Source organism: Gopherus evgoodei, chromosome 4 (genome assembly GCF_007399415.2).
Source record: "Gopherus evgoodei ecotype Sinaloan lineage chromosome 4, rGopEvg1_v1.p, whole genome shotgun sequence".
Lineage (NCBI taxonomy): Eukaryota > Metazoa > Chordata > Testudines > Testudinidae > Gopherus > Gopherus evgoodei.
The window spans coordinates 18,907,730-18,921,689 of NC_044325.1; the positions used below are offsets into that span (position 1 = coordinate 18,907,730).

General features: G+C 39.9%; 1 protein-coding gene across 4 annotated transcripts in view; it reads left to right on the forward strand.

Annotated features, from left to right (window-relative positions):
* Window positions 1–2,932: 2,932 nt before the first annotated feature.
* Window positions 2,933–13,960, forward strand: part of NUDT14 (nudix hydrolase 14) — an 81,819-nt gene continuing 70,791 nt past the window's right edge. The window contains exon 1 of one of the 4 annotated variants that reach the window (XM_030558593.1): window positions 2,933–3,646. In XM_030558593.1, coding sequence (XP_030414453.1) covers window positions 3,566–3,646 — 81 coding nt within the window. In that variant the 5' untranslated portion in view covers window positions 2,933–3,565. Of the gene's footprint in view, window positions 3,647–3,888; window positions 3,997–13,960 lie in introns of those variants that run through there. The other 3 variants (XM_030558595.1, XM_030558596.1, XM_030558598.1) reach the window with 3 other exon arrangements.

Here is a 13,960-nt window from a genome sequence, read left to right on the forward strand (position 1 = left end):
ACAAGGTATTTTATATTTAATAATAATGAAATTTTATTACCTTGCCTTTTACACTTCAGTGAATATGAAGATATTTTAGTTTTTGCAATATTGTGACAGTTTTTTTATTCCAAAACAGATTACTCAATGTTCACAAAATATTTTTAATTAAATAGCTTCAAGCAAGTACAAATGCAATTATAATATTTTTGCTCATATTCCATTTAAAGAATCCTAATCACTTTATAAATATTAACACATTTAGCCTCACAACAGCCGTATACTGTAGGCAATGTTTATTATCTACATTTTATACATGAACAAATTGAGGCTGAGAGATATTTCACTGCATCATTGAAGTCAATGGGAATTTTGCCACTGATTCAATCAGAATAGAACTGGACCCTAAATTCTGTCCAAAATTCATACGAGGTGGGAGACCCTTAGTTGGTAAAATTGTCATAGTGCCATTGAGGTAAATGGCGCTATGACCATGTACATCAGCTCAGGATCTGCCCCAAGACTGAGACAGAACTAGGAGTGTAATAATCCAGCTCTCCTGACTCCTAGTCTTGTAAATGAACCATAAGTCCATAATTCCCAAAGCACCAGAAACCCATCTGTTGACCTCAGAGGCATTGTGTAAGACCCTTTTCTTTTCTCAGGGCTTTGCCAACAGGTGTTGAATCTGAGGGTGGTATATAGTTTAGTGGGGACCAAGAGTCACCCAGTGTAAGCTATTTTTAAAAGTCACGCAGGCTCCAGATAGTATGTTTATAAATATATGTATACAAATTAAAATAACATGAACTAGAGGTGATATTACTGAAATAGCTTACAAGTCCAATGCACAATAACAAAAATAGTGAGTAAATATGGGGCACTCTTATAAAGTAACTAGGCCATAAGATCGATGATATCTGCTTAGAATTAGAAAGAAAAATTCAGACAAAATAGATATCAGTAAAGGAAAAAATTTGTTTCTGTTTATAAAATACTGTGAAATAAAATAACTGAATAGTACAAGTACCAAGTAGTATTATTTATAAAGTTTTGTCATTACTCCATAATCACCATCACAACATTGTAGGATATAAAAAAGTTGACAAATTGGAGATTAAGATTTGAATTTATTATTGGTTGATTGTATGTGTATATATTAACCATTGCATTGCAGTGAAGAATTCAAGATATTTCTGCCTGTATTGTACTTGCAAATATATAATAAACGAGGTAGGTTATGTGGATTGTGACATTGAACTAAACTAGCAAATTATACAGTTGACTTTAGGTCACTTGCATAATTCATTCTTACTGGCTAAAACATAACTTTTGGCTTTGATGTTGGAAACATTTAAAGTAATTGTATTTCACGACAAAAGCAATAAGCTCTGTTTAGGACACCTGTATCCCCCCAAAAATTAATTGCAGGCTCAAGCAAATATGTCAGAGACATGAAATGTACAGTTTACTTAGTTGTAAGATGCAGCTTTCTGGCTAATTGGCAATGGATTTTTTTGCACAATAAATCTTGTAATTAAAGTACAATAAATGTACTAGTAGTAGGCAGCAATTTTAACACAAGTCTTGCAATATGTGGAGTTTTTTCTTAAAGCTCCAGCTCCTGAAGTCATGTTACTTTGTGAGATTCTCAGCTTTCTTTTTCTTGGCCTCTGTGTGCAAAGTTAAACACAACACGTGTGCTAGTCTTTGCAAGACCAGGGCCTACAGTTTTATATAAAGGTGACAAAATGAAGCTGGTATATCAAAATACTAAGTTCTGAAATTTAATATCAATTTAAAAAAATTACTTCACAAATAAGTATGACATTTTGTGAACTATAAGAGTATAAGACTGAACCCCCCCCCCATGGTCTCTGCTACATCCTTGTTTTGCATATAGGATGTGGATATTCAAAGTCTGTTCAGAGATTAAGGAAAGCAAGAGACAGAAGCAATTTTTAATAGATTCATTATCAAGATACCTATCTATGTTAGAATGTCTATCTATGTTACATATCTATGCATAGCCTGGGACGTGGAGATTATATCCAAGGAAAATGTGAAGAGATATATATCTTTGTTTTTTGTGACACATAATCAGTGGTGCATGGGAATGTGTATGCTTTGAAGGGATGTTTGTAAGGTGAGGCGTTGTATCTTTGGGTGGAGATGTATTTTTCAGAAGGCAACATGTAGTGTACGGGGGTACAGCTTTGTGGCCTGATCCCATTTCCCATAAATACTCACAAACACATTTTATTTTAAGTAAATGAGGCCATTTCAGTGGGAGTACTCATGTGAGGACTTATCTATAGTTAACAATTAATTAGACCTAGCTGCATCACTCAAAGGTATGAAAAATTCACCCCTGCATGCTGGAGCTAAACTGACCTAACAAATTAGGGAGGAGGCTACTGCTGCTCAGGGAGGTGGATTGCCTATGTAGGTCTTACATCCACGGAACAATCCCTTCCAGTGACACAGGAAGTGCCTATACCAGTGGTTCTCAAACTGTGGTCCATAGATGACTAGTGGTCTGCAAGCTCCATTCAGGTGGTCGTGGATAGTTCCCTCTAAGGTGCACAGCTGGGCAGCCACATGAGAGAAGAAAGGGCCACCCATCTAATTAGTGAAGCCATGCAGGTGTGGCTCCACTAATTAGGTGCCTGGACTCTGGGGAAGTTGCACTTGTAAGGTGACGTGGTGGCCTTGGTGGGAATAGGGGGCAGTGGAGTGAAGCGAGGGGGTTGGAGGAATTTGGGATATGCAGGGCTGCGGAGGGAGAAACCCACCTTCAGCTCTGGGCTGCTGCCATGGCAGGGGAAAGAGGGTACGTCCATTGCATTAGAAAAGTGAGACTACTGACATTAAAATGAGTTGTGCGCTTTTATTTGTAGAACAAAAAAGTTTATTATTGTTTCTTTTTTTTAATATTGCACTTCTATCCAAAGCGCTTTACAATAGCTAGCTGAGGGTACAAGCATTTGGAAAGATCATTAAGTGATCTGCCGAGACCCTGAGCAATTTTCAAGTAGTCAGTGGGAAAAAAAAGTTTGAGGCCCACTGGTCTACGCTGCAGCAGCTTGTGTCCATAATGCAGACGTGCCCCTAGCCAGTGACGGAAGGGGGCCTGGAAAACACAGCAGCTGAAATCCAGGCTCCCCAGAAGCGGCTGGGATTTTTGCCATTGACCTAACCCCACATGTAGACAGGTGCTTGGGTGCACTCGGGGCAGGGAGAGGGGTTTCGGTTCCCTCTGGCTGTGGGGAAATGTGAGAGAAAACTCCCCTTCCCGCTTAGCTGGACGGCCTTGTGGGGGAGGGGGAGTCCAGTTCCCGCTCAGCTGGGGGTGGGTGATGTCCCTCCCTTCCCCGCTAGCTGGGCGGTTGGGGGGGGGGGGGTTCCTCTCTCCTTAGCCGAGGACGGTTGGCGCGCGGGCTGCGCGCGATGCCGCGCTGACTCCCTGCCTCTGGCGGAGCTGCCGCGCTACTCTGCTGGCCGCGGTGAGCGCCCGGAGGCTGCCCGCAGTCACGCCCCGGTTCCCGCGGCGAGGCGAGGCAAGGCCGGGCCGCTCCTGCCGCAGATGGAGGCCATAGAGGAGCTGGCGCTGGCGCCCTGCGCTTCCTCTCAGTACCTGCGGCCCTACCGGCTCCGCTACCGGCAGGTGAGTCCCGGCTCCTGCGGCGCGGCGAGCGGGAGTCCGGGGATACAGCTGGGCCTAGGAGCGCGCCGGAGCGCTGCCCTGCCAGGAAGTGCGGCCTGGCCCGTGGCGGAACGGTGCGTTCTCCCGCGGACCTGCCCCCTTGTCCTGCCAGCCCCTCCCAGCCCCCTGGCTCCGAGTCCTCACCAGCGGCCCGTTCGCACGGGTGTCTGCCAAACCTTTCCCTGCCCCTAGGGTCCCACTGGGCTCTGTCGCTGGTTTTCGTTGCTCTCCCAGCTGTGTCCAGTCAGGAGGAGGGGGGGAAGGTTGGCAATAACTGACACCTGAATGACCTCGACAAAGCGTTGGCAGAGGTGACTTTAGTTGTTCCTAATAGCTGAACAAGGCACGAGTGTCCCCCATTTAGGGGGGAGGGATAGCTGAGTGGTTTGCGCATTGGCCTGCTAAACCCAGGGGTGTGAGTTCAATCCTTGAGGGGGCCATTTAGGGAACTAGGTTAAAATCTGTCTGGGGATTGGTCCTGCTTTGAGCAGGGGGTTGGACTAGATGACCTCCTGAGGTCCCTTCCAACCCTGATATTCTGTTTCTATGATCACAATTTCTTCTCAGGCAGGTTTATCAGGATTGTGATGGCTTGTGGTATTTATGTGGCAGCAGTGATATTGTCCTGAAGAGTGCAGTAGTAGTCTTATAATGCATGTTAATTATGGTCTTTTATATGAATCTACTCTTATATACAGCATCTTTCATCCCCAAGCACTTTACTTTTGCTGTGTAAACAGGAACCACTTGATCCACCCACCACTGAAATACGGTCACCTCTGGGGTATAATGCAACTGTTGTAGGTTGCTGTGCGCTGTTAAACATCATAGTTTAGGACTGGAAGTGAAGGCAGATACCATATCTGATTGAAATTAAAGTTGATACTTTCATTGTAAACTGGAAATAGGCCAAAATACACCTGCCCTTGCAAAAAGTATCATTGGGTTTTGTAAAGGACTGCAAGTGGTCATGTATGCAGTGGTCAGACTCAGAACCTTGGTTTTATTTCTCATCTGAAAGACTGAATTATAGTGCCCCCTATTGCCGGTGCTTGGGCATTGGGTTGATACTGATTAGGGCTGAAACACTGCTGTCTGCAGCAACTTGATTTTCTTTGCAGGTCTCACTAAATACTAATCAATTTGGACCTCACTTCTTGGGTAATGTCGTGTAAAAAAGTCATTTTGTTGCAGGAATTGGAGTAAAGTTGGATGATTGTCTAGATCATCAAAAGTTATGAAACTGCCATCTATGGCCAACTTTACAGCACCTGTATGTGGGAAGCAATGGAAGTGTAATAGGAAATCCTTTTCCTTATTATGTCAATATAAACATGAACCACCTTTCAAATGATCCCTGAGAATTAGAGCCCTCAGCAATATAAAGAGTACATCTGATAAAATTAGATTAGTATCTGCTACTGTAACATACATACTGTGTTTTTCCCTGCAGAATCTGTTCTGTAAATAGGTTTACAAACACAGTTTTTTCTCTAATTAAATGTACTGTGGTGGTCACTCCAGTCTCAGTATTAACCTAGTCCATTAGTTTATTGCAATTCCATGGCTGTTGCAAATACAGCAGAACTCAGTCCCTTCAGAAGTTAGCAATGCCAAGCTACTTCTCTTCATTCTACTTCACCCTTTTATCCTTTCTTTTGTTCGTTTTTAGGCCTGGCCTACACTACGGAGTTACGTCAAATGTAAGGCAGCTTATGTTGGCATAACTCTGTAAGTCTCTATACTACTATGTTGTTTCCACTGATGTAAGTTGCCCACTACACTGACCTATTAACTCCACCTCTGTGAGAAGCATAGCATTTAGGTTGATGTAGTTAGGGTGACACAGTGTCTGTGTGGGCCCCAGGGCAGGCAGAGCTCCAGCTGTCAGTGCCCCACACAGTTAAGTCAGTGGAAGGGGCTTACTGTGGTGCCTGTGCGTTGACATAACTTAAGTCGACTTAATTTTGTAGTGAAGACTTGCTCTTAGGCCTGGTCCACACTACAGTGTTAAATCGATTTAAACAGCGTTAAATCGATTTAATGCTGTACCCGTCCACACTACAAGGCACTTTAAATCGATTTTAAGGGCTCTTAAAATCGATTTCTGTACTCCTCCCCAATGAGAGGAGTAACCCTAAAATCGATATTACTATATTGATTTAGGGTTAGTGTGGACGGAAATCGAAGCTATTGGTCTCATTCTTTTACTGAGCTACCCAGACTGCACCGCTCCGGAAATCGATGGTAGCCTAGGACCATGGACGCACACCACCGAATTAATGTGCCCTAGTGTGCACGCGTAAAATCGATTTTATAAAACCAGTTTTATAAAACCGGTTTTAATAATTTCGATTTTATGCTGTAGTGTAGACGTGGCCTTAGAGACACTCGTTAAGGAATGAAGAGCAGGTATATGTGTAGAGGAGATATATTTAAGATTAGGAGTTGGAGTGTCGGAAAAGGAAAAGCAGGACGTGATCAAATAGAAATGGACAGAGGAGGAGGGAACATTTTGAAGTTGGAAACTGCATATCACAAATAGTGTCTTCCTGTACAAATAGAAAATTAAAAAAATTCTTGTAAATAACTAAAGTTTCTGATCACGGATTACCTTTAAATATTGATGAACTCTAGGTACCTCCAGAACATCACTAGTGATCTTTAATTGGTCCATCTAAAGATTACAGTATTTGGCTGGAGATTCGATTGTAAATTCATGACTCTTTCTGGTCATATCTCCACAACTAAAACAATCAGTCAGACAACAGTGGTTAAACTTAATTTTGAGGTCTAGATGACTTAAATTACAATTTAGCCTGCAGGTATAGCCTTGTCCATGAAGGCTGGACCACATTTAGTTTTAAATCAGTAGGGCCACAGCCATGCTCAAAAGCCATTGTTGAACTTGCTTGTTTTCATAGTGTAATCAAGGCCAAAAATATCTGATGCAGAAAGTTGCCCTGATGTGTTTCAGAAATTGAGTTTCCCTTGGGGACTATATTCCCTTCAGTATAGTACATTTTATTCAGTACATATTTCTTATGATTTGATTTCATTGCAGAGAGAGATGTGGTCTAGTGTGCTAAGCACATGACTGAGAGCCAGAATCTCTTGACTTCTAATCCTGGTTCATACACTAACTCCCTGACTCGGGCTTTGTTTTAGAAGCCTGTTTTGACAAGACAGCTGTCATCACTGCTTCCTACCATTTAATTTTTAGTATATGATCTGTCAAGGAACTTTTGGAAGTGAACAGGCTAGACTAATATAAACTGCAATTTTAAATTCTCTAGTATATATGGACAAGCCTGTGCTTGACATTCAAACTCATTGCCATGAGATGTTATGATGGCAAAGAGTATAACTGCATTAAAAAAAGAACTAGATAAGCTCAAAACTTCATGGAGGATAGGTCTATCAGTGGCTGTTAGCCAAGATGGTCTGGCACTAGGGTGACTAGATGTCCTGATTTTATAGGGACAGTCCTAATTTTTGGGTCTTTTTCTTATATAGGCTCCTATTACCCCCTCACTCCTTGTCCTGATTTTTCACATTTGCTGTCTGATCACCCTATCTGGGATGTAACCTCATGCTCAGGGTGACCCTAAATCTCATACTACCAGAAGTTGGGAATGGAAGACAGGTGAATCACTCCATAATTGCCCTGTTCTATACGCTCCCCCTGAAGTTCTGGTGCGGGCCACTGTCAGAGACAGGATATTAGGAAAGATGGACTATGGTCTGACCCAGTATGGCAGCTCTTATGTTCCTATGACAAACCAGAAAAATTGTTCTAAGTTGCGGGTTAGGATCTAGTTTACTCACATAAGGGGATCAATTGTAACAAGAAACTTTGATTATTCTTACGTGAGCTTTACTCTGTTTTCAGAGCTTCAGATGGTTTAGTGTTTCGCTTTGTCATTTGGTTCTATATTGATTAACTAATGTTTCCAGTTATTCACTCCTGAGTTAAACATATAATACATAAAAATGAAATGAAAATGGGAAAAATCTTCTTAATGTGTGGCCTTTTCTTTTACTTTTAAGGGAATAAAAACATTTAAAGTTGTTAAAATTCTGTTTTTTAAGACAATGTTGTGGATCTGAATCCATGGTGTATTGAGTAGTGAACAGAAAATGCCCCATGTAACAAGGGAGTTGGGGGTAATTTAACAGTGGACTGTGAATGAGGATTCCTGATTTTGAAGAGATCTGACTCTGACTTTCTCCGTGGCCTTGAGCAAGCCCCTTAGTCTCTGTGTTTCCACACTTTAAAATAGGATTTAAGATTTACCTATCTCACTGGGATATGAGGATTAAGACCCAGTTCTGCAAGGAACTCCATGCAGGGGAAGCAAGATTGGGGCCTAATTAATGGCCTGAGAACTTTGAAGATGAAAAGCACTAAGCAGATGTTGTTATTATTATACTGTACCAACTAATTCCACATTTAGAAATATTTTTTATATAGTAGCATGAGTGTTCCCAGCTGCCTAAAATGGTTTCTGAAGCTTCATTCTGCTTTTGGGTAAACATATAACATTCTTTTCTAGTTTGACACTTAAAATGTTGCTATAAAAATAATAAACAGAATTTTAGGTAATCTGTTCAAACAAGTAGCACTGGTCTGTTAAATCTTCCAAGACTCCACTATTAGGAAGTGTTCATTTGTCAATTGTCAAAGCAATCATATTAAGGATGATGGTGTTATTTCTTTTGTAGAATTTTTCTGAATTCCTTCACCTTTTCTAGTACTCATGATAATATTATTACATGCAAAATAATAATAAGACAGCATAAACATAAGGAACCTTGAAGTTATAGTTTTCACAGCAGCATGAGAATACACTGCATTTTAGGTGAACAGTGATCTTTAAGTTAAGGCACAGGATTGGGGCTAGAAGTGAGGGGACCTGGATCTATTCATGGCACTGCCAAAGACTTCTGATGTAATGCTATTCAAATTTCAAAATAATTTTAGCATGGGATATAGTTGGGAGTTGCTGAAGGGAAGATATGAAGAAAACTTGGAAAGTCAGAGAAGTAGTAGAAGGGAAACATCAAGGTATTTTTGTGTGTGCTGTAATGAAGGTTTATTTTCATTCAACACACTTTGGCCGCCAGCCTTGCACCTGTTTCTAGTGTGAAATAGCTTAGAGACAGTTAGAAGGTAATGGTTGGTAATGGGAGATTGGTTAGCAGTGACAGAAATTTCCAGCATTTTAGGTTAAGCATAGTCTTTATATTAATTTTAACAAACTCTTAACAGTAAATATCATCTTAAATTGGGAATCTTGCTCCTAATGATTTCATGTATGCAACCTAATGAAACAAATTAACTGAACTTCATCTGTTGTGTCTGTTTAGTTGTATAAACCCAAGAGAATGGTAGGCATTTTACAGAACAGTAAGAAGAGACAACCTGTACATGTAAGAGATTGCAATCTGCATACAGTGGAGTACAATCATTTTTCATGTTACTTAGCTACAAACAGGGAGCAGCAATCTCAAATTATAAAGATGATAAAAATATTAAAAATAAATGTACTTGTACGAGTGTAGTGAGATAACTTAGGCTTCCTCAGGAACCAGGATCTTTAGGGGACATGAGAGTTGAGAGATTGTCGGGAATAATAGGCTAGGAAGGCAATGAGAAACTGAGGTAGAATTGTTTGTTGTGGACATATGGGTGTAGAGTTATGAGGGCAACAGCTGATCAGAGAGCAGGAATTCACTTTGCGTTCACTGAAGCCAGTAGCAAAGGTGCCAGTAATTACAGTAATGCAGGTCCAAGCCTGCAATATACATTCTCTGCATATAATTTTTACAAGTATGTCTACATTTTAGAAATAAATTAATTAAGCAAACAATGGCGTTCTAATTTAATGTCCAAAGGCCATTAGTAGCCAGAGCACAGGAACTGGCATATTGGTTATTGAAAAACAGCCATGCACTTATGCAAATCAGACTCCAAAGTTTAGAATAACTGTGAAATAACTGCACAGTTGAGTGCTAGTAAATGTATTTCACCCGTATGCTATGGTTAGGCTGGGGTTATTCCTCTTCAGAATAATGATTGCTAAGGGCTTGTCTAAATGGGTACATGCAGAAACATTTATCCAAATTAACTAAAGGTGTGAATTCAAAATAGGTTTGTTAAACTGCATTAAACTCCTGTGTAACACTCTCATTCAAAATTAAAGTGCTGTTAATTGGGTTTATCTTAATTCACTTCCAAATTAAGGCTGGGTCTAGTCTTAAAAATTAGACCGACATAGCTATGTTGCTCAGGGCTGTGAAAAATAATGTGTCCTTAGCACCATAGTTTGGTAGACCTAAGGCCTGGTGTAGGCACAGCTAAATCAACAGAATAAGTCTTTTGTCAACCTAGCTATCACGTCTCAGAGAGGTGGATTGCCTACATAGAAAGGAAAAATTCCTTCTGTCAACATAGGAAGGGTCTACACTATGCTACACTACAACATCTACACACATCTAAAATATGTTGGCACACCTGCAGCGCTGTAGCTGTTCTACTATAGTGGCTGTACTGTAGACATACTGCAAATTAAACCAAATTAAGGCCACTGGAATGCTAAAAGAGAGTGAGCACAGGAGTTTAATGAGGTTTAACTAATCCACTTTAAATTTATACCTTTAGTTAATTTGAATTAATTTTTCTGTGTGTCCCCAAGTACACAGGCCTCAGGATGGAAATAATCAGGTCCAGAGAAAACGAGCCGCTTTACAACATCTGGTGTAGATTTTTATTACAATTGCTATGTAAAAAAAAATGACTGGTGTTTTGTATACTCCTAGTAGTAGTCTCATCACATTTTTTGTACAATCTCTAATTTGTTTTTTGTTTAAACTCATGATTTTTTAATATAAATTGAGCGAGCTCGGAGAAATGTACCCATATATATCTGTAATTTTTTAATTGAGATTAAAAAGTAAAAATGGCTACTTATTTCCCAGTACAAAAAATTCTGTCATCTGAAGCAGCGTAGCATGTAGCGGTATACATATGGTGTACATTTTAATACAGATGATGAGCAGTAGTGTACAAACCTTTACAGTGGATTTGAATGTTCTGGAAGTTATAAAATCTTCTCTAAGTGGGAATATCGTGTAAAATGTAAAGACAGAAAAACAGATTTTAATGCTTTATATTAGATGAGTATAGCACAGTTTTAATGATACGAAATTACATGTAAATGGCTAGTTATATTGAATACACATTTTTACACTTTGCAGCCACAACTTGTATGTTTTTAAATTATTTGCTTTGAAAACGCTATATAGAAAATGATGATTTAGCACAAACAGGGACATTATATTTTTTATTCCACAGAATATGTAAAATAACTATCTGACTTAAATGTTTGTGTGAATTAATCTTTCTGCATAATTTATAGCTAAATCAAGCAGCATTCCCTGATCTCCAAGAACTTAGCTTTCAACATGTTGTCTCTTAAACATAGACCAAGGTCTTGTTAATATAGTAATACTGAACTTAAAACAAACTAAAGCTTACTTTTCATTAGTGGTCAACTAGTGTCACACGAAAGCCATGATGGCTGATCAAAACAACATTAATTATCTGTTTCACATTGTGCATGCTCCGTCAAAATCCTTCAAATGTTGCATATGAAGCTGAGAGGGAACCTTAAGGCCTGTGACAGAGCAGCTGGTCTGGACATGGGCTGATGCCCTCAGTTGACAGGTTGTTGGATTAGAAAGAATATCAAAGGCAGTGAGTAAGATTAGGGATAAGTGAACATCTGACAGCAGTTTGCAGCAGGGGAGAACAGATGATAAACAATGGGAGCTGGGTACTTGGGGGGTGGAGGGGGGACTGAGAGGTGAGAAGGCCATGGGAAAAGTGTGGCAGCAATCATTAAAGCTCCAGGTTGCTGAGCCTCATGAATAGAACAGGAAATAGGATTTGCTAGGACAGATGTGCTGAGTGGTGATGAATACATTATAGGGAAATGAGGGCAAACTCCTAAAGGTGAGGGCTATTCTTTCTCCGAAAATGTTAAATATAAATGTGGGAAAGATTCACCCTTCTGTAAAAAACAAAACATTTCAGTTTGTTTGAAAAATAATGCAGAAAAGGAGAGAATACAGCTTTTGATTTTGACTTCATTAAGTGTTTGTTCTTCAGTTATACTTTTAACAAACTACAGAACACTTACTGCTAAACCAATAATAATATCACAGGTACTTATTTTAACAGCCTAAAATGATGAAGAGATGGAAGTCATGGTTATTTTAGATGGTGTTTTGATGCTTTTTAATTTGTTTGCAGTGCACAATATCTACATAACATAGTGGTGGGGCATGTTGCAGATATCTACAATTATTTCTCAGAATAACTGTGTGGCACTTCTTGGGCTTTTTGTGCCACAAAACTGTTGTTTTTGTGGCTACTTCTTGCTGGATCCATTTCCTCTGTTCATGATATAGCCAGGTAGGCAAAGCCAATGGACTGGCAAATATGTTCTTTGTGTAGCTTCTAAGAAACATGGATGCTGATTTGTGTATTTCTGCCACTTTCGTTTGAGGCCTGAAAAAGTTCTTGAAATTTGAAACTGAATATATTAGTTTATCAAGAAGAAATGTGTGAAATATATGCAAGCCTTTGGTACCCACAGAGGGTATCAGTAAAGCTTGTTTCCAGACTTCTAGGTAGTTGTCCCACTAAATGAAATATTTCCCCAGATTGTAGAAGGCACTGCAGGCTCATTAAGCCAGAGTAGAAACTGAGATGATGTGAGAGTGTAGCTGCGAGACAACTCAGCGACTGGGGAACAACTGTGCAATCCAGGACCCTTTCCTCAGGGATGGCTTTATTTTCAAACAAGTGTTCCGAAACAGATGCAAATAAACTTGAAATAGTGGGTACTAACTACCTCAGACTTCCAGCTTCTGCCAGGTTGGGGGGCGGGGGGGGGGGGGGGGGGAGAGGACACACACTTCACAGTAGCAAGGGATGGGTGACTAACAGGGGAGGAACCCTGACTGGACTTTCCTGATCTTGAGTCTCTCATGTCTGTGCCCTTGTCCTAGAGATAAGAAATCTTATATCTGGCATTCTATAGGTCATATGCTTGCTCCTAGTCATATGCCCTGCAACTATAGCTCCCAGTTTTAAAGGACCCCAGGGCGGTAACAGGCACATTGGGATGCATGCATGTGCTCCAAGGTCCTATTGCAGGGAGAGTTGCCAAAATGTTATATACTGTATCTTGAGTGGAGCAGTAGCTTGAACAGTCTTTCTCTTCCAGGAAATTCTAAGAAGAATTGTACTCCAAACAGGTATATTAGAGTAGTAACATGTTAAAGGTGCTCAGATACAATGGTTATATTGTGTTCATAACATACTTAGATAAAGTATGCTTTAGTACTGTTTCGTTTCAGTGCCCAACATAACTCTATCACTACATTTGGACAAGTCACAATCTGAAGAACTCCTAGTTTGCTTCAGGTTCAACATTTGTTTAGGCTACTTAGAGATCATTTGACAGTATTGTTTCTTTGGAATAAATCTATGTATTTAAAATATTATGTTGCATTTATAGGGAGCCTTTTGTCCTTTGTCCTTTTCCCAAAAAACTTCAGTAACAATCAGAATATACATAAGCAAATCACTCAAGTTCAAGTCGTCATTTATATTTCTCTGTTAGGTAGCAGATGTTTTGCTTTGTACTCATATCTTCAATATAGGTGGTAAGTTAGCAGAAGCTGCTGCTTGAATCTTTCTTCATTTTCAGCTTTCTCAGATGGGAAGATGAAGAGTTGGTCTGTGTTACAGAAAACAGATGAACTTTTAGCTTTTTTAAATTAAAAGGTAATAAGAAAATATGAAAACATAGAGCTAGTTGCTTCTGTTAACTGTGCTGGTTTTGTTGATAGGGGGAGGGCGGGAGGATGAAAGGTCTTAAAGATCTTTGTGAGAAGTGCCTGTGAGAAAGTCTTAGGGGGAAATCTAAAGATTGTTACTAAGCCTTGGCTTCCATTAGCCCCCTGCTGCTGTTCTTCATCAAGTTATTTTAATAGCTTTCAAAGCAAGTGAGTGGAAAATGGTTTCTCTGGAACTTTAAGGAGACTGAACGGCAAACTGTCATTGCTTTACAAGTAAAACACATCAAAGATTGATGGAAGAATTGCTTGTTAAACACATTAAAGATTCTAATTAAAAAATGGAGATACAAAAGAGACATCACAGTCATCATAATTACTCAAAGGTGAAAGCTTAATGGCTTG